The sequence below is a fragment of the Podarcis tiliguerta genome, assembly GCF_965153285.1.
Source record: "Podarcis tiliguerta genome assembly, chromosome: 3".
NCBI classification, from domain to species: domain Eukaryota; kingdom Metazoa; phylum Chordata; class Lepidosauria; order Squamata; family Lacertidae; genus Podarcis; species Podarcis tiliguerta.
Window position 1 is genome coordinate 31,066,387 of NC_139536.1, and position 26,160 is coordinate 31,092,546.

General features: G+C 41.2%; 1 protein-coding gene across 2 annotated transcripts; it reads right to left on the reverse strand.

Annotated features, from left to right (window-relative positions):
- Positions 1 to 621: 621 nt before the first annotated feature.
- LIN9 (lin-9 DREAM MuvB core complex component) lies at positions 622 to 24,817 on the reverse strand. Of its 2 annotated transcripts, none has more exons than XM_083434488.1 (15): positions 24,680 to 24,817; positions 15,343 to 15,375; positions 14,950 to 15,044; positions 14,467 to 14,571; positions 13,058 to 13,191; positions 11,558 to 11,683; positions 9,670 to 9,827; positions 8,259 to 8,392; positions 7,917 to 8,036; positions 7,656 to 7,757; positions 7,296 to 7,376; positions 6,040 to 6,165; positions 2,761 to 2,943; positions 2,271 to 2,368; positions 622 to 1,921 (listed from the first exon to the last, which is right to left on the reverse strand). In XM_083434488.1, exons 1-15 carry the CDS (start codon positions 24,756 to 24,758, stop codon positions 1,816 to 1,818), a joined length of 1,680 nt encoding a protein of 559 aa, XP_083290614.1. In that variant the 5' UTR covers positions 24,759 to 24,817; the 3' UTR covers positions 622 to 1,815. The 2 variants fall into 2 exon arrangements, with proteins under 2 accessions (XP_083290614.1, XP_083290615.1); XM_083434489.1 differs by lacking the exon at positions 24,680 to 24,817 and adding an exon at positions 23,413 to 23,461.
- Positions 24,818 to 26,160: the final 1,343 nt, after the last annotated feature.

Consider the following 26,160-nt stretch of genomic DNA (forward strand, 5'->3'; position numbering starts at 1 on the left):
ACAAATCCTATAAAATCAAAGTGGTTATTTCACAACCAAATAAGGAGTCAGGTCCTAGGATTTCCACAGGATTGTACAAAAATACAAATTGTTCCTCTTTGTGAGAGGAGCTGAACCTTGGAAAGAAACCACATTGATCTTTTCCTGACCCCATTGTCTATGAAAAAATGAAGAAGTGTTTTACTACTGTTCTATCCACTAACATTGGCTCAGGCAACCCCTCCCCCCCCCCCAAAATAACAAAATTCAATTTTATGGTTATTTTATGCCACCAATGGTTTTGTTTCCATAATGAAAATGTTATGTGGTAACTGACTGAAATTGGGGACATTGTACTAGGTCTACTATGTGGTTGCTGCTGGGTTTTTCAATCTAGCAGCATATACATTCTATGAAATATATAAATTGCAGTGAAAAATACACAGGGAGTCTTTCACCCCCCCTCCCAAATTGGATGAAGTTCAAAGTCCATCTAAACATTCTCCACCACCTGTGCACACACCTTCCAAATCACCAGGCAAAAATGAATTTCTGAAAATATATTAACTAAACGTTTTAAAACTATTTCAGGCCTAATGCTCATGTTTCGCAATTTTAGTAAAACATTACAACTTACATAACTCAATGAGAATAAAAGATTTATGCATTTCTTAAAAGAACAGGTTTTGCTAAATATAGACTCTGCAGTTAAGTTTTGAAGCAGCACAAATACACACACAGAATACAGAAGCATTTTTAAAACTATACAAAATTTTAAATTGAAAATAATTGTTTACATTTTCTTTTTACATTAACATACAAAAGACCTCATTTTATGAGGCATGAAAGAATCAAAACATTGCTACAGCTATCTAAAAATTCAAATCTGGAAACAATTTATTACACTGAAGCTTTACAAGTCTACTCTAAATAAACAACTCAATACACCCTTTTTACAAGATTGATACTTCTGTGTACTCCTCAGATCTTTGCTTTTTATTTTTATTTAGGCAGTTCAGGGGACTGGCTATCCAACTGCATCATGAACTCTGTTAATTGCTTGATAAGCAGGTATCTAGTTTAAGTTTGTGCAACAAATCAATGGAAAAATATTACCAGTTATTTGTGTGAAATACCTTAACTAGAACACTTTGCCCATTATGGAGGGGGAAAAGCAAGTCATATCAATTTCTGGGAATTCAGCAGTCCTTTTCTACTCCTTCATTAGATTACTTTTATAAGTTATGATAAATAAAGACATTCAAACGATATTAACTGATTTACAGGGATTCCCAGTATCCACAAGTGTACAATAGCTACCTACCCACTCCCATTCCTTTGCATATCCTGCTGCCACTTCGCGAGAACAGGAATACACACTGCTTTTTACCAATCACAGTACTCTTCAGAAACTAAAATCAAAAGGCAGTGAGACACAAGTACTAGGCTTTCAAGAAGAGATTGCTATGCAACCTCTGTGTCACTTCCTTCTTCAAAACAGCTCTCAATAGTTGCAAATAAATTTAAAGGAAAAGTATTCTTGCTTCACATTATAAGAAAACATGTCTGTATAACTTTCAGTTCAAAAACAACATACCTATGTACTTTTATAACTAAAGGTTAGCTGTTAAACAAGATACTGTATGTGCATAGCAAGTGATGAAGTCTATAGCAATGCTGGTAATTTTATGCTGGTTTCTTCGGAAGCAGTACAATGGATCTCAAAATATCCTCTTTTCCTATTTCTTCTAGCAGTTAGGATATTTGGTGAAGCTTATATAAGAAGGCTTTTTCATAACTACATTCTGTACACTTGGACGAAGGTGAACGTTTCTCTCAGTCTCTGTTGGTGTTATTTGCAGCAAAGGCATGTAGATTTCCCATCTGGCTGAGGCCACTCTGGATGTGTGCAACGTGGATCTCAACGTTATTTTGAAAACAACTAAAGAAAGAAAAAGTTTTTGTTTGTCAGCATCTCTGAAATGTTCAACATACTGAATGTATTACAGTCTTTCAGTATACACCCCCCTCCAACGTATTCTACTGCCCCTGCTTCAGTGAGATCTCACCGCCCCAAACATTGACTTTTTTTTTAATCTGTCCTGGCTTTGGGGATATAAATGTTTTTGAACTCTTGCTGCTGTTTTAAATTATTTTTTCTAATTATTGTTATAATGTTGTGTTACAGAAAGCTTGTATTATAAGCTACCCTGGGCTCTGCCCCCCCTTTAAAAGGCAGATGTATAAATATAAATAAGCACACCAATAAATAAAACACTACAAGATATTACCTGATGTTGGTGGAATCTATGGAATTTTTGATGTCGTTTAATGAATCTGTTAAAGACTTAAACTCAAAGGAGTTTAGATCGCCTCCTTCTGCTAAACACTAGAAGAAAAGAAATTTAAAAAATTAGAGGTTCAGGAGATAATACAGCTATTTACAAAATCCAAAAACTGTGGAAACTGCTCTGCCACCTTGTGCATCCTGCTTGTGTGGGGTGGGAGACTAAAGGAGGTTAGTGGACATTGATGAGGTCCTCAGAGGGTGCATAAACAGTAAGGGAGCACTACAGACTAGGTTCTGAGAAGGAAATGTAATGACAAGCCAAGTCCCTCTCTGAAAATTGCTGGGGTGGTATGTATGGGGGAGGTTAGTTATTAAGGGTAGCAGACTTCCACACTTTTCTGAGGCCAGCATTACTGTTTCAGCATCGGGGACAAGGACAGGGGGAGTGAGCATATTACAGTATGCATTTTCATTCTCTCAGTACCATTTACCTTAATCTGCAGTAATATTGCTGTAAGCCTAGCAATCAAATCTGTCAGGTTTTCATTCTGAACACACGGCTGTCCTGTTGTTGATGTATTTGACTGTCTGACAATTTCCTGAGCTTCTTCTTCACATCTCCGTCTCAGATCTGTGGGATGGTCTGCAGGCTGTAGACCCTGATCTGGGGCAAGCTGGGAGATAAAATGAACATAGATCGAATTAGATTTCATCTGCCAAGAGTTCATCCAGGTTCTATATTCTAACATTATCGCTGACTTATATTCTGTTTAAAACTGAGAGGTTATGCTATCTAATGTAACAGTATCTGACGGAACAAGTTTTGCATTTGAACATTTTAAAAACACCACCACTCCATTAGGGACAGTAGCAGAAAATGGTAGTGTATAAAACTAATAGAATAGTGTCCAACGCTTCAGACTGCAGATATGGGATGCAATTTTTAATGACCCCTACACTTTAAAGGGATGCGGGTGGCGCTGTGGGTTAAACCACAGAGCCTAGGACTTGCCGATCAGAAGGTTGGCGGTTCGAATCCCCGCGATGGGGTGAGCTCCCGTTGCTCGGTCCCTGCTCCTGCCAACCTAGCAGTTCGAAAGCACGTCAAAGTGCAAGTAGATAAATAGGTACCGCTCCGGTGGGAAGGTAAACGGCGTTTCCGTGCGCTGCTCCGGTTCGCCAGAAGCAGCTTAGTCATGCTGGCCACATGACCCGGAAGCTGTACGCCGGCTCCCTCGGCCAATAAAGCGAGATGAGCGCCGCAATCCCAGAGTCGGCCACGACTGGACCTAATGGTCAGGGGTCCCTTTACCTTTACCTTTACACTTTAAAAATCCCTTCAAGCAGAAAACTAGCATAGAGTGGGCTGGAATAAGAGCTCTCTCCCTGATATACTAGCTTTTTATTTGTGGGGAAGCAATTAAATAGCATCCTTCACCTGCAATTTCAGTCGCTACTGTCCATTCTACCATATCAGAGACTTACTACCTCATTCTCTTGCATGTGTATATCAGTTAAGTATTTCATTCAGTTATGTAGCAAATATGTGAAGAGGCTTCTAAACAGTTGAAGGAATATCAGTCAAGGTGAATTGGAAGAGTCTCTCTCTCTCTCTCACTCACACACACACACACACAAATGGGAACTGCAAAAAGTAAATGTTGCAGCAAGAAATGTCCTTAGTTTCATATGACCATGCCCTCCTCTTCTATGATTCCGTGCTCTATTCCCCCAATTGACACTCAGTATTCTGTGGTTACTGAACATGCTCAATCCTCATTGAACTGTTTGTGAGTTTTGGTTTTTCTCTCTCTCAAGGTTTCTACTAAAGACCTCTGCAAATGTAAGGCTTCCGCTGAGTGCGCCAATACTGCTCTCTTTCTTTGCAGTGGCCTCCTTTTGCTAGAGAAAGTAATGAAATCTTTAGAATCATATACCAACAGATATCCAGGCAGAAGTGATTCAATTATTACCATATTAATCCCCCCTCCATTCTTTTCCTCAAAAAATATTACAGATGGTGGAGAGCATAAGGCCTGTAGTATTTGAAACTCCCATTGTTCTAAGCGCATTTTGCGACAGGGAATTTCATTAGCGTGAGCAGTTTCTGAGCTCTGGGCGCAGTACTGTGCCTAATATTTCAGATTAAAACTGCCACAGTTGAAGAGACCCTCTTAAGAATATTAGGGGGGTTGGCAGGGGGACAACTAGACCATGTGAAAATTGAACATAAGATTTTAGCTGCAGTTCATTCATTTTCAGCTTTGTATTCTTGTTATAAAAGAGCGTGCCTAGACATTCCGTTGTTGCACCCATAACCAGGGTTTAAGGTCCTATTTAGCTCCTAGCTTTCATATCTCAGTTTCTAACACCGTCTACCCCAGTGGTAAAGGTAAAGGTACCCCTGTCCGTACGGGCCAGTCTTGACAGACTCTAGGGTTGTGCGCCCATCTCACTCAAAGAGGCCAAGGGCCAGCGCTGTCCGGAGACACTTCCGGGTCACGTGGCCAGCGTGACATCGCTGCTCTGGCGAGCCAGAGCCGCACACGGAAACGCCGTTTACCTTCCCGCTAGTAAGCGGTCCCTATTTATCTACTTGCACCCAGGGGTGCTTTCGAACTGCTAGGTTGGCAGGCGCTGGGACTGAACAGCGGGAGCGCACCCCGCCGCGGGGATTCGAACCGCCGACCTTTCGATCGGCAAGCCCTAGGCACTGAGGCTTTAACCCACAGCGCCACCCGCGTCCCATACCCCAGTGGTAGTCAACCTTTTTATACCTACCACCCACTAATGCATCTTTCTTGATGGTAAAATTTCCTTACCGCCCAGCAGTGCTTGATGGAAGGAGGATTCAGCCTGTGCCGTAGAACCCCCTACCACCCACCTAGAATCCTGAAGCACCCACTAGTGGGTGGTAGGGAACCAGTTGACAACCCCTGGTCTACCCACTGGAGAGTGGCACTGTATGAAACAATGCCTTAATTACTAATATGAAAGAGAACAGTTCCCTATGCCTGCAAGTCATGGCAGCGTAGTGTAGTGGTCAGTGTGGGACTTAGACCTGGGAGACCAGGGTTCAAATCGCTACTCAGCCATGACACCCAGTGGGTTATCTTGGGCCAGTCACTATCTCTCAGTTTAACATACCTCACAGGGTTGATGTGACAATAAAATGGAGGAGGGAAGTGTATATGTCACCTTGAGGAACTTGGAGAAAAGAGGAGATATAAATGCAACAACAACACTAGTTACCTAGATATTGATTGCATTATACTAGGTCGGTATTTGTGTAGTGAGAAGGGCACTCTGCTCTTCACTTGGCCTTGAGAGTAGGGCTTTTGTTTGGTTCATATTTCTTTAGCTTCCATTCCTTTTTCAGTAGTGATATTGTGTTACTAATATGGTGCCTTAATTATTTAGCCCTGTGCAACGTAACACTAATTTTCAGTAATGAGAGATAAGTTCTGGGGTTTAAGCCTCCCTGTCTTTACTCCTAGTTGCAGATGTTGGCAGAGGACACGGTGAAATGAATTCTGCATGTGCTCAGAGACACGCTTATCCTTTTGCAGTCATGCTGCAGCAGCTTTCCAAGATTCAAACCAGGAGATATTCACAGTCTTCGCCAGAAATGCCAGGAATTGAACCAGGGACACTCTTCATGCAGAACTGAGGCTTTACAACTGAACTATATCAGTTTCTGAGGCTGCTATGGGTTCTTCCAATGGCTATAACCCTCTTTATTTGGGAAAGATAGAATAGCAGCATTTTACCTCATAACAATACTGTTGAACTTTATGTAAAACTTTGTTTAGATCTTTGTTCAGCTGTTCAAGATCTAAGACAATAGTTGCATATCTTCTCTGGAATTCAATGCCAATAGGCATTGAGTAGGATTTCTGTGCAAAGAAAAGAGAAAGAAAAGAATTAAGTGCACAAAGCAATAACTTGTTTAATTCTTGCACAATTAAAGCGAGATTTCGAAACAATTTGGTTTTGAAATAGTTTTGACATGACGGCTTCTTAAAAATGCTTGCTGCATTACCTAGCCACCTTAAGAAAGTGTGACAATGTATTTAAATTTTCTACAAAGATTTAATCAACAAACAAACGGAGGGTCCTTTCAAAATCAATTCCTGCAAATAATTCTGAATTTCTGATGTAGATATTTTCTGAACTGTATTACATTTTGCTTATTTAAAAAATTTTTATTATACCCTTCCCCATATGGAAGTCCAGGGCAGCAACTATGTGCCTATTTAACTGATGGATGCCCAAGATAGCCTGGGTTGAGTTCAGATTTAGTGCTGCTGAAATCCTACAAACAATTACCTGTCAGTTCTCAGTGGGATTTACTGTACTTTTGAGTATGCATGCGTAGGGTTGTGTTGTAAGGTATTTCAAATGGAGAAAGATTCCTACCAGGACTTGCTACAATTTTTTATTTGAACTGTGACAGCAAATATAAGGTTGCTCTATGTTTGTTGAATGCTCTTCCCCAGGGAGACTCGCTTGGGACCTTCATGATGTTTTTTTAGGAGCCAGATGAAAACATTCCCTCTTTGCTCAGGCCCTTGGCCAATTAAACAATCTATGGCTTTTTAAACTGGGGTGGGGAAAGAGTATTGCTTTTGTTTGTTATTATATTATGTACGTTTTTATCATAAACCACCCTGTGATCCTCAGATGAAGGATGGTATAGGAACTGAATAAACAATAATAAAAGATAGCCACAAAAGAACATCTTAGAAATATATAGTTTTTTCTTTATGTCAATACTGAAAAAAGCTGCTACTAAGAACAAATTATTTTCAAGTATTCTCCCACTCTTACCTAGATCTGAGAGTTAAAACTTTCAAACTGGGGCTTGGAGGCTCAGGGGGATGGGGCATGGGGCCTTCAATCCAAATTCTGTTACAGATCTTCCTTTGTTTGAACTTCTTTAAACAAGAAGCATACACCTTTAAAACTCCTTAAGCCCCGTGTAACCTTTACAAAACAGCTGAAACAAGTATATATATATATTTACCAATTTTTCTGCTTCTGTGTTCATCTCCCTTAATTGCTTGATGTGTTCCTTTTTGATCATAAGAATCTTTGATAGTCTGGTCTGCAGAAAACAGAGAAAGCATATCAGAATAAATATAAGATCAGTGGATTGTAAAATACATTATAAAGTAAAAACTTAGCAAACTATTGTTGTGGATATAAATCAGACGACCAAGATACAAATTAAATGTACAGATGATATAATCTGGCTTTCAAAGATTTATGGAACGTCATTGTAGATGTTTGACAGCCATGTATAAAGTAATTAAACAGATTTTAACTTTTGGAGATGCTCAAAATCAGTACAGATAAAACTGAAAGAAAAGGATTTTACACTCACCACTTGGATAAGGAATTCTACTGGAAAACCACCTAATGTCTCACTATCTGAGCCTGAAAATTTGTTCTTCCAAGAAGACTGTCCTAGTAAAGGATCACTGTCCTATGCAACAAAGAAAGTTGCCTTAAGCATTTTATTTCATTCATTCTTATGTATTAGTTAACTATAGAATTTATTGAAATGATACTTTAATTTGCTTCAGATGGTTTAAAATGCAGCAAATTACTGAATGAATAAAAAAATTCACTTTAAGATACTTACTGTAATTGGTGACTGGAGGGAAGGTGTGTAATGTAACCGAGGAGGAGTCATAAAGAATCTAGAAGGTCGCTGTTTTTGTCCAAAGGCAGCAATTGGCATGGTTTCATGAGGTTCATTACTCTTTAAGTTAGAAAGAGGAAGAAAAGTTAAGCAGCATTCACTACGATTAAGAGTAATATTTTGAAAAAGAAAATGTATTTTAGATATATTAATAAAGTTGACAAAAATACTATATGCCTTTTATTCTTGAATTGTCTTGTAAAATAAAATTATGACATTCATCTGGGAGAAAAGAATTCACATGCTTGCAGACTTTTTTTAAAAAAAGTAGATATTACTTACAAGAACTTCATAATCTGGGATTGTATGCGTTCCAAGCCCTGACCTCTCAAAGGTTACTCTGTAAGTAGCATTAAGAGTGTCAACAGCATCTATCTGTCCAGTGAAGAGTCCATCATGAGCACCACGTAACCGTGCTAAAATAAAAAACAACCCCCAGTCTTAATCAGAGCAAAATATTGAGGCATGCCACAGAAATCAGGTGTGGCTTCCTCTGCCTTTCCAGCCTGAAGCAGTTGCATCCAGTTTCTAGCTCACATCACTCAACTCTGGTCTTTTGTCCTTCTAATTAACAGATAGTTGAGGGAGAAAGGCCCACCCTGTGGCACAGAGCCATTTCCTTTGTTTCCTTAATGACCCATACTTAACAGACCATTACCAGGCTGACTATTCCAACAACTGAATCTATGCTGGATCCATGAATTAGGAGGGTGGCTCAGGCATACAGCATCTCATAACACTATCTCCTCCCAAGAACAAGACATCTGTCCCCCAAAGCTATGGGTACAGTAAGGCGACTATTTAATGATAGAATCATTTAATGATAGAATCTACTATTTAATGACAGAATCAGAGTTCTGCATCAACAAATTCTGTACCAGGAAAGCAGAATTCTATAGCTAGTATAGTATTGAAAATTAAGTTTTAATTTCATATATTTTCTTATTTTGCACAATTTAGTCTGATTTTCTAAATGGGAGAGGAAAAGGCAGGTGTAGGACTATGACCCCTGTCCCTATCCCAGAGAATCCTTTCTGGCTTCTAAGATTTCACTAGGCATTGCTTGCCTAATGTAAAAGCCTATCTTCACATAGCTATGAAGGCTAGAAGCCTGTATTTTTCAAAATGGAAGATTAGATTGTGACAAAGCGGAATTATATGCTTGTGAGGAATCAGAGAATACAAAGCCCCTATTATAAACATGGCAGGAAACAAACAAAACTAAAACCCCAAATGGTGGGCATTTAAAACAAAGCTGCATTCTTATTGTTCTATAATTCTGGACAAGGCTGGGACAGCCCATTCTAGATGGCTGGTAGAAAGACTAATGGAACCACTAAGCAGAAAACTCCCAATGATGTAATATCATCACGATGAGTTAAAGAAAATAGTGGCAGACTATCATGGAAGTGACAGGGTGGGTTAAAAGGAATTATGGAAGCTACCCCTTGATTTAAGTACATGGTCCAGTGAAAGACTAGAGAAGTTTTGCAAGAGTGTGCCATGTATCTTATGACTACTTGGGTCATTTGAAATGCCAAACCTAGGAAGGTAATCCTGTTTACAGATGGTGCAGTACTAGCAGTGGAGAGGTAAAAGCTTCACTCCTTTAAATAACTTCAAGTTAAACTACATCTTCAGAATTCAACACCAATTAAAACAGCAGTGTAATTTAGAGATGGGGAAAAGGTACCTGTAACTTTTGTTCCTATAACTAGTGGCAACGGAATTTCTTCTGGAAGATCTTTAAACTGGGATATATCTGCCACCTTCCGCTGTTGCAAAAGTCTAATTTTTTGCCGTTTCTGTTTTAATGCGGACCTTTCCTCTTCAAAGAATGCAGAAGAGCATCTGCAAAACAATTGTAATTTCTTTACTTTATGTTCATTTATTCAAACATCTTATAGCTTTATCGTTGAAAAGTATGATAGATTGGGTTGCAACCAAAGTCACACAAGGTCATCCGCTTCTGCAATGGGAATTTCCTCCCTTAGCCCTCTGGTGCAGATTTCACTGATGGGGGGTGGGTAAGTTCCAATGTGCAAGTGGAAGTCTTACACTTAACAGGACTTCTTGGATAAAACCGACTGCTTTTATGCACTTTTTACATTGAGGGGGGAAATTAGTACAACAGAAAGCAAGTGGTACACAGACTGGAAAGGTCCCCCTGCAGGAGTATTTGACAGAAGTGAAATCTGTATATGCTGAAAATATAGTTTATCCCTATGTCTAAACACTGACACACAGAAACGATGGTTGTCGGTAATAAATGCAGTTAGATGCAATATGTTTATCCTTTCTTTGCAAAACTGAAGCCTGTCAAAACCAACTGTGCACTGAAGAGAAAGCAGTAATAGCTAACTGACATCTGTACAGACAAAAGACAGTGGTTATGAGGTTGAATGCATACAATTTGGCTATCAACAGTGCAATCTTATGCATGTTTATGTAAATCCACTGCATTCAATGGGGATTACTCCCAGATTATGTGTATATAAAACTGCAGCCCAAGGTATCTAGATTTGAATTCCTAAAAAGGTTTCTAACCTTTAGAGCTGTAAAGTACTAGGATAGTTGTCTTAGAACAACTGCAAGAAGAAAGAAGTGTGCTATAGTCATAAGAAACAGTTATCACATGGGTGATGTGCTTTGTTTTGTTTTTTTGCCTTGCCTTGCCCATGGCTGAAATTCTTTCTGAATGCCATATAAACAGACCCTGCTCCTTTGTTGCGGCTTTCTTCCTCAAGTCAGCAGGAGCTATTTGATTTGTGGGGCTATCCTTAAACAGTTTATCAACCCCAGACTCAGAATAATAATAATAATAATAATAATAATAATAAACACATCCTAAAGAAGCTAGGGAAAATGGTCTAATCCTTTAGCATCTGTACTGGTTGTCTGTTATTTATGCTTTCCTATAAAGCTTTACTGGTCTTCATTCAGTCCATTACTCATCCTGATACTAAAATCAGATGAACATAAGAGACAGAACCTATTCCGAAAATCAGAATTACCTTATTCAGTGGTTTCAGGTAGATGTTTAAAAATGGAGAGCAATACAGAACCCTACACAACCCCGTAACATAAATGTCAAGAAGCCAATTAAGTAGTTTTCCAGTGGTATCTTCTGGAATCAAGCTTCTAGGAATGAATGGAATGGAAACACTATGCTCCCATTTCTCCGCCCTATGCATAAGGATGTCATGGTCCACGGCACTGAAAGCTGCCCAGATACTTAACATGGTTGTGCTCTCCCAGTCCAGTATGGGGAGGGGTGGGGCACTTTGAGAATAGGATGCTGGACTAGAGGGGCCAGCGACCTGGTCCAGTAGGCTCTTCTTATGTCCTTATATATGCTAAGTTGTACTCCTCAAGTGCTTTGCATTCATCATCAGGCTGAAACTTGGCTACATACAAATTACGATTATGCAACATATCCTACATTCTTAAAATTACCCATTAAGCACCAACTTTTTAAAATGAATCATCCAGGAAACCCTTCAACAAAAACCACCACCACCAACTCGCCACAAAAACTCTATGGGCTAAAGAGCCTTCAGTCTTTCAAGCTAATATTTTACCTTCGTGGCTTCCCCATAAGCCGTCTGATCTTTCCCCATTCAACTCTTGTTAATTTTCTGGTTTTCAGATTGGGAAAAGATTCTTTCAGGCAAACGCAGAAATCATTATCACCTTCAAAGAGTGGCCTATTAAAAACAATTGGTATTCTGTCATTATATTTTCAAGTACATTCAGAAAATGTATTATGACATGCCAAAACAATTTTACCTCCATATACCTAAGACTAGATAATTTTGCTTCCTAAATGTTTAAATTATAGTCATTTGTCAACTTGGGCTTAATATTAATTTCTTCATTTTACAGGGAAAATGTTATAACTGAAAATTAAAATGTTATAACTGAAAAATATTTTGAAGCTAATGCAGTCAATTTAGAAATGAACAAGGCATTTTTACAAAAAAATATACTTTCCTATTTATTAAAACTTTGCCTTGCATAATATAGTTTACAGAACCATGAAAGTCATTATTACTCTTATGACTCTAGCAACTGTACTATTCAGAAATTAAAGTAATAAGCTTTGTAACATTAGAAATATTGCTGTAAGTTGTCACCAATATATGGTAGGCAAAAATGATGATAAGAACCAGGGCAAGGTATATCTTAGCAAGAATATAGCAATTATTTTCTTATCTCTTTAAAAAACTTGCTACTGTAAAACATTTTGCAGAGAAACTGATGAGCAAATTTAATTCTTGTAACTGTATTAAAATCTGACAAAACCATTTTTGCCCCATTTTGCTTTGAAAAAAACAATCATAAGTTTCACTGCACAGCTATGAAGCAGCCATATGAAAATACAAATAGCTTAATTCCAGTACAGTGGTACCCCGCAAGACGAATGCCTCGGAAGACGAAAAACTCGCAAGACGAAAGAGTTTTTCGTTTTCTGAGGTGCTTCGCAAGACGGATTTCCCTAAGGGCTTGCTTCACTAGACGAAACGGCCCTGCCTCTCGTGTCATGGCGACGCGCACTGCACGCACGCACGCTCGCTTCCCCGCTCCTCCGGCTCCCTCCCACCTTCCTGCTGACGGCTCTTCCGGCTCCCTCCCACCTTCCGGCTGATGGTCAGTGCCTCGCGCCGCTGCCCACCCCCCTCGCGCGCTCCCCTCAGAGAGCCGTTACCGCCAGCGCCTCTCTCTCCCCCTGGAGTCGCGCTCCTGAGCCCCGCCGCCCTCCAGCAGCCGCATCGCACGGTGGCCACAACGCACGGGTGAGTCTGAGGTACCGGCCGTGGCAGCTGTCCTGCTTCTCCCCGCCCCTCCCCGCCGTTGTCAGTGTTTAAATGCAGTGGTGCTTCGCAAGACGAAAAACTCATACAACGAAAAAACTCGCGGAACGAATTAATTTCGTCTTACGAGGCACCACTGTATATTGCTTTACAATGCTATCTCATACATGCCTACACAGAAGAAAGCACCTTTGAGGTAAATGGTACTTGCTTCCATGTCGGCATAGGATTGTAATCTAAAACTAACAAATGAAAAGCCATACATACTTATCTATATTTGAGTAGAACCACTCGTAAATACACCATTTGTGTGCTTTAGGAAGTTTGAGTAAGTTACGTAGCCGCAAACCAATCTTCTGTGATGCCTTTTTGTCTGGTGTTGGCATTGTTGCAGTAAACTTCTAGATAATAATAATAACAAAAACAACCAGAGGTTACTAATAGAAATACTAAAAGAACAGAACCACAGAATTATAGAGTGGGAAGTGACCCTGAGGGTCATCTAGTCCAGCCCCCTGTAATACAGGAATCTCAAGTAGATCATACATGACAGATGGCCACCCAACCTCTGCTCAAAAGCCTCTAAGAAACTTGGACAAGTCTTAAGGGCAGTGCTGTGCACTTAAAAACCTCCAAGGAAGGAAAGTCCACTCTAAAACCGCTCTTAACTGTCAGAAAGTTCTGCCTGATGTTTAGTTGGGATCACCTTTCTTGTAACTTAAATCTATTGGTTCAAGTCCTAGCTGAACCGTTTGTCTTAGTTTTTAGTTGCTGCTTTGTTAATAGTGATTTATAGATTGTAACTGTTTTACTGATTATTTGTTAATTATTTCATATGCTTTATGCCGTACTTGTGATGTTCTGTTAAGCTCTACTATGTTATTGTTATTTATTGTTTGTAAGCCACTTTGGGATTCATCTGAATGAAAAGCAGCATAGAAATGCAACCAATCCACGTTGCAAACCTGAGTTCATTCTGAGCTTTGGCCCACCTGACATCCTCCTTGCAACTGTTGGCTGCTTGTGAATACTCTTTTCTTCCTGATTTCTCATTTTTTACATGCCCTTCATAAATCTCAGTTCATCTGTAAGCTCCTTATGCAGCCACTCTGGTTTCTTTAAGTGCAGCCCACTTTTCTTTCTTGTTGGAATTATCTGCCTTTGTCCCTTCAGTCTTTCACCTTTAAGAAACCTTTAAGAAACTGCCATCCAACCTGGATTCCCTTCTCTTTGAGTATTTCTGACCACAGAATCTCACCCAATAGTTCCTTAAGTTTTTTGAAATCAGGCTTCTTAAAGTTCAGTGTGGATGTTCAACTACACTCTGTTTTCATTGCCTGTGTATAATGAAACCCAAGAGGACATAATAAGTTCCTCCCAAGCTTCCGGGTACTTTCACTTTTTCGATCAGTTCCTCCCTGTTGGTGAGGACCAAGCCCAAGAGAGATGATCCCTTTGATGCTTCTTCCATTTGTCAGTGAGGCAATGGAGGAATTTGTTGGACCTTACATTCTTGGCAGAGTTTGAGTTCTAACAGATATTGTGGTAGTTGAAGTATCCCCATGACTACTATATTTCTCCTTTTTGAATGTGTTTGGATTTTTGCAATAAAGTGGAAACTGAGAAGGTTTAGTTTGCCTATCAATGAATGCAACAAACTTTACAGATTAACATACCTGGGGAACCATTGCAACTCTCTGGTTTCTTTTGGGTGATCGTGTATTCATTTGCCTTTCCTCTTCCTCACAAAAGGACCGACTTCGTTTTGAACTTCTGAAGGGCTGGAGCAAAAAGAAAAATCTGACTCAATCAACTGAAAAGTTTCACAACGCGCTTTCCTGCAATACAGCAAACCCATGATAAACACGCAGAAGATGCTTCCTTTAATATAATAACATAATCTTGATCTGTGTAGCACAGTTACAGACTTTTGTGGCCTCTAGTTTCCCTCACCTTGCTTATTTTACTTAGCTGAAAGCAAATTTACCTAAACAGCTAGCTTCCTTTTGTACAACTGTTACAGTACTCAACGCAATGTCATATTTTATACTGCTACTCTGCGCTTATGAAACCAGGAAAAATGTTTATTCTTAAAAAATTTAACGGCCAAAGGAAAGAAAACTAGAAGACTACTAATATAGGTCAGTGTTGCTCCTTACCATTTCTACAGCAGCTCCTGCATTCTTGCCTTTCCAAATGGGTGTTTTCTGCAAGGAACTGAATTTTTCATTCCACGTATTTGATAAACTTCCCTCTGTATTAAGTTATAAATCATAAATATTATTATTCCTATGTAAAATTAATATAATGTTCTCTAAAAATCCTTTACTGTACAAATGAAAACTTAAAAGTTTACCATTCTTAACATTAAAGATATAACCACATTGTAAAAAACCTCTGTTTAATTTTTAAAAAGTATGTTATCTTTCTATTTTGAAAATGCAGCCGACTTTCCACTTAAGAATGAAGTGCTCTTTAGATATTCATTTACATCATGACTGAACTTTTACTTCCACAAGTACAACAAATTAAAAATAAATGGTATGTCCTACCTTTCAAACTAACCAGAGCTTTTGCTGATGAACCTGAAATAAGTAAAAAAATCCAATAAGGGAACAATATTTCCTGACAGTGGATTCACAGTTCTTTCAGCATTTATAGCTAATTTATTTTCATTTCTTAATAGGGAGATGCCTTACAAATGTAAACAAGCTTCAGCCTGATCAGCTATTATGGCTTCCAACCAAGGAAGTATTAATTCAGGGAATATGTACTTCTGGGAAGATCAGGATTCTCTGTGAAAACATCCTCAGCATGCACACAAAGTATTCATCAGAGAAGTGTAGCTATGACAACTAAGTCAAATTCAAAGTATAAAGTATAAATACTAGTTGTGTCCAACTAGTATCCCTCCACTGAGGAAGGCTCTTTGATCCAGCAGAACCTACCATCAACAGAATAAGAACTGAGGTGATCTTTGGTAATTCCCCCTGCAGATTCCACACCATCTCCTATACTGTACTGAAGGTTCCATAGCAGATTTGAGCAGGTATGGAGTTGAAGGGGGTTGGCATATGTCTGTCTTGGGAGACAATGGAGAGTGTGTGCCTTTGGGGGTGAAGTCAAACTGTTGAAAGGTTGCAGTGCCTGCTGTGGCTGTAGAGACTGATGCAGGATAGACATGTTTTGTTGCAGCTGGGGCAGATGAAGGCATTGGATGTGCTGCTGCAGATGCACCATGGCATTTCTTCTCTCTGTGCTCCTTGCAGCAGTCATTTGCCCTCTGGACAGTGCTGTGGACACACAACCTGACTGGTCGTCTCCAGGTACTGTGGTTGCCTGCAAGGGGTTAATGTTGCCAGTCTTCATTTGCAGACATCTTTGTAAATGCCAACGGGCCTAGGTTGAAGGGAAAATCTCTGAAAATCACTCCAATTCCTCGTCTACTAATTTAAGTTCCCACTGGATCAAAGAGTTTTCTTTTGGTGGAGGAACACCAACTAGATACAGCCCAGAAGCACATTAACGCTAGGGTTATTTCATACATATAATGTCAAATTATTGTATGATGGTACAGGAACAAGGACTGTGCTCCGTTGCCCTGGTCCCTTTGCTAATCCCCTAATTACTAACTTCCTGATATTCAGCAAACCATATTTTGTGGTTTCATCCAAGCAGCATGAATACAATCTCCTCAACTATAAAGTCAAAGTAAGCCAAAAAATGAAAATAAGCTTTCAGTAGAATGCAACACAGCAGTAATACACTGTTAATGCAGCTAAGTTGGTAGATGTGCTAAACTGGTAACCCTCTGTTCCATTATTTCACTACTACAATTTCAATATGTAAGCATCAGCACCAGCTGCCAGCAGTAAAAATGGCCTAATAAACAATTTGCATTAGGGACCTGAAACGGTTCAAACCTTGTTTACTTTAGATTGAAAGAATGAGTTTGTTTATGCAGTGCAAACATTTTTTCAAGGTAGAGAAGAGGATACAAAAGGAAAGTGCTTTATTATCTCCTTAACCTCCAATGTACATTCCAATTCTATCATCATTAATTCCTCTCACCTACTTTCTATGATATGAACTAAGACATGATCTTCATACTTCTAGCTGAGTAACAAATTTCACATTGTGCTGATGAATAATTTGTAAGGGGAAATATTAGTGAAGATGTAAGGTCTTATCTTTACTAATATTTCCCCTAAACTTCATATGTTCATATGTACAGCATAGGAAGGACAACAAACAGATGAGAACTGGCAAAGCAATGTTATTCATTCTTTGATTATCACCTCAATCCCTGTTATACCTTCAGCATGTAAGAAAACTGTAAAATAATATACATTCTTTCAAAGTGTTTTAATTATATATGTGACAAGGTGGTAGCCCAGGAAAACAAACACACAGCAGGGAATAAGCTTAATAAAATTATTACAAGTATAATATTTGTAGCAGATTTGAAAGTAAGGAGCATTAGCTGTTCAGATGTTTTGCACAGAAAAGCAAGATTTGCAGCTACTATTTTAGAACACCACAAAAATTGTTGAGCTTTTTTGGGGAAACCTCCCCCCCAAATAGTGGTTTTAAGCTTTGGGAGCTGTTTGCACTGCTTTTTCCATTGCGTTGCCATACATTCGAGATTTCTCTGTCATTTTACCAATTCGGCAAAATTCCCCCCTGACGCCATTTTTACACCTGAAAACCAAGACATGTCAGGAATTTTCCTGACATATGGCAAACCTATTTACTGTGGTGAATAAAACATATTCTAAACTTACTGGGTGATAACCAATGTTAGTCTTACTTACAAGTTGGTCATTGAATGGATTTAAGTCCATTGCTTTTGATAAGTCTACTATGAGTATGACTTAGCTCAGGCATGGCCAAACTTGGCCCTCCAGCTGTTTTGGGACTACAACTCCCATCATCCCTAGCTAACAGGACCAGTAGTCAGGGGTGATGGGAATTGTAGCCCCAAAACAGCTGGAGGGCAAAGTTTGGCCATGCCTGAGGATATCACCAAATGTAAGACAAAAACACGAAGTGTTACAGTCATTCTGAACTGTAGTTATGAACTATAGTTATGACAGAATCACTCAAGGTTATTCCTTCCTAACAGAAGGCCTTGGAAGTATATAAACATTCTGTATTAGGAGACGTATGTATGAAAATGTCATGCAAAGCAGTGATAACAATGGAGACATTCCTCACTGTCTCCTTAACTACAGTAGACATGTGAGTTGACAGAAGAAAATGCTTTAAAAGCTTTACATCACCACAGCAGTTCTCCAAATACACACAAAAACAGAACATGGCAATATTTCTACCAGGTAAGAACCTATTTTGATGGATAACATCATTGATTTGCTTGCCTTTATGGACAAGAAGTGAGCGATACATTTACAGGATAGTAAAAGAAACTGCTACTTTTCTAGATGCACATCAGCCTTTAGGGAGGAAATGCTATGTTGCCAAAGCTGCTGTAATTTACAAAATAAAAGCGTTCATACAAACTCTCCAACAGTCCAGTGCTATGGTTGCCTGTGCAAAGCTAAAGAATAGGACCACAGAATCATCCAGGTGTGTGGGATGCTGGTCCACAGAAAATTTGCAAACAGTTGCAATAAATTAGTAAACCCCAAACCTATCAGACTCTACTACTGTATAATGTAGCAGTTCAAGACAGTGTGCTCCAGTGGGACAGAAATACAGTCTTAGGTGTCCCATGAGTCAAATCTGAGTAGAGAAGATAGGCACCAGAAGCAAAAAATGGCAGATAATATTAGTAGTAGTTATTACATTTATATACTGCCCTTCATCCAAGGATCACAGAACAGTTCACAACATAAAAATGCAAAATGAGAACACATAATACATAACAACTCCCAATAACCTCCCTTCCCATAAGTAAAGGTAAAGGTACCCCTGCCCGTACGGGCCAGTCGTGTCCGACTCTAGGGTTGTGCGCCCATCTCACTTAAGAGGCCGGGGCCCAGCGCTGTCCGGAGACACTTCCGGGTCACGTGGCCAGCGTGACGAAGCTGCTCTGGTGAGCCAGCACCAGCGCAGCACACGGAAACGCCGTTTACCTTCCCGCTATAAAGCGGTAGCTATTTATCTACTTGCACTTAAGAGTGCTTTCGAACTGCTAGGTGGGCAGGAGCTGGGACCGAAAGACGGGAGCTCAGCCCGCCGCGGGGATTCGAACCGCCGACCATGCGATTGGCAAGTCCTAGGCACTGAGGTTTTACCCACAGCGCCACTTGCGTCCTGCCTCCCTTCCCATAGACACATTTAAAAGGCCATTAAATGTTTAATCACGCAATGGCCTGGTTATAGAGAAATGTTTTTTACCTGGCACCTAAAGTTATATAATGAAGGCACCAGGCAAGCCTCTCTGGGGAGTGAATTCCACAAATGCGAAACCACCGCAGAATAGGCTTGTTCTTGTATTGCTATATTCTGGTCCTTTCACGGAGAGGGTACATGGAGAAGGGCTCAGATGATGATCACAGGGTCTGGGTCGATTTAAATGAGGAGAGGCGATCCTTGAGGTATTGCAGTCATAAGCCATTTAAGCCTTTACAAGTCAAAACCAGCCCTTTGAATTGCGGCCGGAAGCCAATTGGTAGCCAGTGCAGTTGGGCCAAGATTGCTGTAGTATGTTCAAACCGTATTGCCCCGGTGAGCAACTTGGCTGCCAAACTCTACATCAGCTGAAGTTTCCAAACCATTTTCAGAGGCAGCACCACACAGAACACATTGCAGTAATCTAATTTAGAAATTACGAGAGAATAGAAGACAGAAGTTAGGCTATCTTTGCCCAGATTAGGGGCACAGCTGGGCCACAAGCCAAAGCTAATGGAAGGCATCCTGTGCCATCGAGGCCACTTGAGCCTCAAGCGACAGCAAAGGATCTGGGATTACCCCCAAACTACGTTCCTACTCTTTCAGAGGAGGTGTAACCCCATTAGGAGCAGGCAATCTCCTATCCATCCAGTCTAGGGAACTACCCACTAACAGTGCTTCAGTCTTATCTGGATTGAGTTTCAGTTTGTTGGCTCTCATCCAGTCCATTACTGAGACAATACAATAGTCCATCGCATCTACTGCCATATCTGCAGATGTAAAGGAGTAGAGCTGTGTGCAATCCGCTTATTGCTGACAATGCACTCCAAAACTCCAGATGCTCCCACTCATCGGCTTCAAGTAGATGTTAAACAGGATAGGGGATAAAATTGAATCCTGAGGAACCCCACATTGAAGGTTCCACAGGGCAGAAGAACACTCCCCAAGCATCACCCTCTGGAAATGGCCATCCAAGTATGACCGGAACCAGTGCAAAGCAGTGCTATGCACCCCCAACTCTGACAGTTGCTCCAGATGGATACTATTGTTTATGGTATCAAAAGCCATTGAGAGGTCGAGGAGAATTAACAGGGACATATTTCCCCTGTTTCTCTCCCAAGAAAGGTCACTATACAGGGCGACCAAAGAAGTTTCTGTGCCAAAACCAGGCCTAAACCCCTATTGAAACGGATCAAGAAAATCAGTTTCCTCCAAGAGCATCTGGATCTGGTCTGTGACTACCTCCTAAAGAACCTTGCCCAAGAAGGGGAGATTGGCAACTGGCCAGTAATTACCGGTACTTAGATTTTTCTGAATCCAGGGAGGGCTTCTTAAGGAGTAGTCATACCAATGGGCTTCTTTCAAGCAGGCAGGGACCACCCCCATCACAGTACCCTCTCTGCTAGTTTTTATTAGTCAAGAGGGGCAAGAGCTCAAGCGGCTTCCTTGACCGATCCATATCTTGTCCACATCCTCAAGCCTTACCAACTGAAAATCATCCAACACAACAGGACTAGGCAGTGCTTTGGACACCCCTGGAGAGTCATTACTATAACAGCGGAGTCAAGATCCCTGTGGATGCAAGCGAAGATGACACAAAGCAAAATCTTACTGACAACATTGATTTTCCCTCTGTCCCTGTGCAATGTTGTACAGTAACAATAAAAGATCGGTTTTACTCTCACAGATTAGCCACAGGTCCCAAGACTCAGATGTTATAATGCAATACAACATCACACACCTGTATTTTCAAAGACCACAAACAGAAGAGAAAGAGAGCGAGTGAGCAGTAAGCTGGAAGCATGCTGAGCAGATAGCCCACACACCAGTCTAGCACAGACCCAGATGAAACCAGTTAGGAAGGCAGTAACAATTAGTATGCAATACTGCAAGAACTGTACTAGAACAGCAGTCATTATTTGCCAGCACTACTGAATTACACTACCAGATTATGATCTTAGGCTACTTTCTTGATGGTAAGTTAAGTTCCATTACACTTGAACGGGACTTATTTGCAAATAAATGTTTTTAGAGTCAAGGTATGAAAGTGGTTGAGAAACGTTTATCTAACTACAAAAGCCTACCTATCACTTTGTGAAGCTGGTGGAGAGTGGGATGTGGAAATTTAATAGAAAGCTGTTACACCACAAATGATTGAAGAAGATGATCTCAGCACCCTACTCCTACCAAGTGAGCCAATTAAGTTTAGTTTATGTAGCTTAATTTACTTATTTTGCTTCATTTTTTTTGGCTTGGGCTAATGGGAATTGACAGCTTTGTTCAGATGTTGATGCAGAACATCCCAACAGATGCACCTTTTGTAGAGGAAGGAACTTCTGGCTTGAATGATTATGAATAGCACTTAGCAGTTATTATTTATGTGAATGCAGTCATCACACAAACTACTCATCAGGATGGCTGCACCAACACTACTTCCTCCAGGCGGCTGTGTCCTTCAGAATGCTCTTTGGGGGATATCCGGACTGGACCCATGTGTCCTTATAACAAAAAAATCAGTTTACTGAGCAGAAACCTGCATTTTTAAAAAAACAAAAGATAAAGCTTTGTGTTGTTCAATTCCATACTGCCAAAAGATTTGTGCAATAGGTTGACAAGCAACAGTTATTTAGATAACTGTGTTATCTAAATCAGTAGCCTTCTACTTTTTCAGACCAAGGACCAACGTTAACCCAAATATGCATTTGGAAACCCAGTTCTTAATTTCCCCCATATATTTGAATGGTGGTAGTGCTGCTGTTGTGACCTAACTTAAATCAAGCTGCAACCTGGTAGTGGGTCCTGGCCTACCAGTTGAAGGCCAATGATCTAAATACATGTTCATACCTTGTTAATGACATGATGTTCGGAAGGTGGTTGCATGTGCTAATGAAGATGTATCTTGAGTTTTCTGATTATCATGCTTGGGGTGGGCAGGAAATTTCTTCTATGTCAGAGTAGACAACAAGCTGTAATTGCCTTCCTCTAGCATCTGGCTTGGGTGAATTTCTCAAGATATTTGGTATATAGATGCACTGTGCAATTCTTTAGCAAGTGGTCATCTCTGACATGATGTTGATGCCTTCTGCTTGATGCACATGTTTATACTTGGGATCATGCAAGTTAATAATTGATAGATTAGTGTTAGTGCAAATGATAGGTACCTGATTCAATATTAAACATACAAACAAATGCCTTGCATGTTCTCATTAAAGAATTCTCATACAGGTCATTTTCATATATGCATCTCCCAGTACAAAACGCTTGTATATAAACATTGTGCATTCCCACTCATTAGTCTCACCCTATGAAAAGGAGTAAGTTTAAATGATAGCCCCAAATCATATCAGACTAGAAAATACCTTTCAAAATGACCCTTACACCTTGTCATGTGGAACCAATGGACCTACTGAGAATGACTAACATTTGATATCACCTAATACATTGAGTATGTTTTACCAATCATAGTAAACAGCAACCAAAATAACCCAACTTCCTTACTTTCAAATATACAAATATAACTCAAAATAATTTTATTAACATTGTACAGTTTTCCCACATACTAATGATTTAGTTCTTTGTTTAATCTACTGTATAGCACATTAGACAAATACAATTCAATATTATAGCCTATATTCACAACAAACTTCAAAGTCATTGGTAGTTTGTCCATAAATGCAATTTTATATAATTCACTGTTTTTCTTTAAGCTTCAACTTTTGCACCACCACACAGTTGTGAACTTGACTGTATAGTATGTACAGTATATCGCCTTGCATTATTTCCCGCACATTTGAACAGATCTTTGGCCACCACCTGCATAACTACTATATGAGTCCATATGCAGTAAGATTTCATGTTTTGTATTCATTTTCTTGTTTTCATATACAAATTTTCAGTGTATGTATACATGCAAGCCTGCATCAATTTCCACCAAATCAACACAGAATACTATATGGAGGTCACCCAAGTGTTCCTATTCCTTAGAAAGAAGTTTACAGTGACATCCACAGTATGTAACACCTCCTGTTAATACTCTGTTTACTCTTTTACATAAACATAATAAAAGGTCAAGTGAATCTTGACCGGTCTCAGGGTGAATTTCTGTGGCAATTCCCAATCCTTCATATAATAATTGCATCAGACGATATGCATTATTTTTATGTTGATAATATGAGCCACCAGTCTTCTATATCCAGTGCTTACTCACTCTTTTTTTATTTGCTTATATTGGCACACCACCCTATAGTAGAACTCTTGGAGCAGTTTACCTGTGAAGTTGCTTTACACTTTTGAGCTGAGAAACATTGTGCCTTCCATCTGCCAGATTCAACAAAAATGCTTCCTCATGAAGATATATACTTGTTTTTGCTTCCCTGGACAACCTGAATGCCCCCTCCTCCACATACATGGAACTTTTCAATATACCATGCCACAATTTTCCATGGTGCAACATACATAGCAAACCAACTCTAGGAAGCATATTCAAACCTGCCAAGTGATCGGCCACAAAACCAGTGCTTTTTCCCCCCTAAAAAAATGTTTAGGGGTACTCTCATTTCCCTACTCATATTGAAATACTGCCCCTCAATGCGGCCAAACTTAGATTCACAAAATGTTTAGGGGTATGAGTACCTCACAGAAGAAAGTACTGCACAAAACAATGCGCTACCACTACCTTGGTTCCAAATTCAGAGGTTGCTAAATTACTAGTTGACATACACAAGAGAAACAACAATATGGACCTCTCCTTTGTCACTTTCACTATCCTGCTGCTATGGACAAGAGGAGAGTGAAAAACAACGCTTTATTTATCCTGGTTAAGAAACTATCTTCCTAAGCAGCAGGACGTTCCGTAGTGAAAAAGGGTGAGCACCTAAACCACCCCCAAAGCATCGAAGGTTAGTGTCATGTCAAACCCCCGGGGCAGGATTCCCATGGCAGGTCAGAGACCTCCCCAACTGCGCTGTGGTGGTTGCTGTACCCTTTATTTCCACTGCCTCTCCCGGAGAGGTGCAATGTCAGTGGCAGCCACCTGCCCTGCACGCAACACCTCGCTGCCCGGCCTAGGGAAGCTTCCACGCCTCCCTTTCCTCCCCGGGCACTGCCCCGGCCTGCACCAAGACTGGGGGTGCAGGGTGCGGCTCACCCCCGACAGCAGAAGTGGAGGTTATATAACAGCGGCTTCCGGCCCTGCTCTGCTGGCCTCTCCCCGCCACCCCCTCCCGAAGAGGGCAGCTCCGGGGTGCGGGCGGAGGGGAGGCCACTGGAGAGCTGCACTAGGCCGGGCACTGAGGGAGGAGGAGACTGTGGCTCCGGCCCCGCACAGCTCCCACAACAACAGCAGCAGCAGCAAAAGCAGCAGCAGCAGTAGCGAGCGCCGCCGGCGGCGGCAGCCGGAGCAACCTGGGCGGCTCAGGGCCGGGAAAAGGGAGCAGGTGGAGGGTCCCGTCCCCGGGACCGCCCTTTGAGGAGCGGCGGCGGAGGAAGGGGCCGAGCGGCGGGACGGAGCGAGGGGCGCCGCGGGTCGCTACTCACTCTCGTCAGGCAGCTGATCCAACTCCGCCATCTTGAAGGAGCCGCGCCGCTTTTTCAAAGGCTGCCTGTCGCGGTGCATTGTGGGGGAGGAGACGGAGTCCTCCAGCCCGCCTGGCTGGCGGAACCGGGGCGGCAGGGGCGCGCCAAGCCGCTCAAGCAGCCCGCCCGGGCCACCGCCGAGGTGCCCGCGAAGGCAGGCGCGGCCGGGAGCGCGCTCCGCTTGGCTACAGCGCGGCTCTCTTTCGTAGCGGCTTGAGAGAACTCCCAGCGCCAGGACCGGGAAGAGCGCTGGCTTCCCTGCAGCCCCGGGTGCAAAGGCTCCCCCTCTGACACGCGTCTTGCGGTCGTGGGCATGGTTGGGGCTGATGACGCGCAGAGCCGCCGGGCTGTGCATCTCGTGCTCTGTTCTCAGGGGACAGTTGGGTGTCGTGGTACGGGGCGTAAGAGAAACCCCCGGTCCCCTCCCCAAGCAACTTTATAGGTACTTGTCGGGGTGGTACTTTCTGTTTTTGCATTTTGTTTTTTTTTTTTTGTACAATCCCGGATGACTATCTTAATTTCTGGGCACCGCTTTCTAAGGAGGCTGCGGGGTTTTGTTTTCCGAAGAGGGTGAGGGACTTGGAGACCACGTCTGACGAGGCTGTGTATATATTTAGCTTGGAGAAGAGAGACCATTAAGAGACGGCATGATACCCATCTTGGGGTATGCTGAAAGGCTGCCCCACAGGTGTTGGAGCACACCCTGTTTCCCCGCAGCGCAAGACTTTGAACCGGTGGGTTCAAATGACAAGAAAGGAGGTTATGAATAATCCGAAGGAAGAACTTCCCGACTGTAGGAGCGATTCAGTTCAGTCTTCTCCATTGCCCCTCCAACATGGTTTTTTCCACTCCCAGAAAGAAAGACATGATAACGACAGCTGCCTAGAGTAGATCTTTCTGCAATGCGTGCTGCCCTTGAATGCTAGTAACATTTCTTCAGGACTTCTCCGGGGAGTCAAAGGGTAGCTTCCGTTGCTAGACTCAAACTCCCATCATCCTTGGCCGTTGGACTTGCTGGCTAGGGCTGATGGGAGTTGGAGTCCAATAGCACAAGGTCCCTATCACTCAACTAGGGCGACCATAGATTTGCAGTCTTTGTGGAATATGGGAGGGGCTGTGTAGTAAGTAACCATAGTTGAGATGTGACCAGATTTGAGCACTTTACGTTTATAAAATATGATAATTCTATTCCTTATAAAATGGATGTAATTTGTCCTTACTATGAAATTTAGCATGCAGAATCTCCTTGGGGAAACTACACTACACTTGATCTTAGCCAAAAGGCTGAGAAGCGATACAAGCTGCCAAAACATACAAGCTGTCTGCATTTTGGAGAAATCTGATAAAGAATGCCTCAATTGCAGCATTTTTTTTTTTTTTTTAAAAGGTATTTCTCTCCCCTCCCTTATACTATATAGGGAGTGAGGGAAAGAGTTACATCA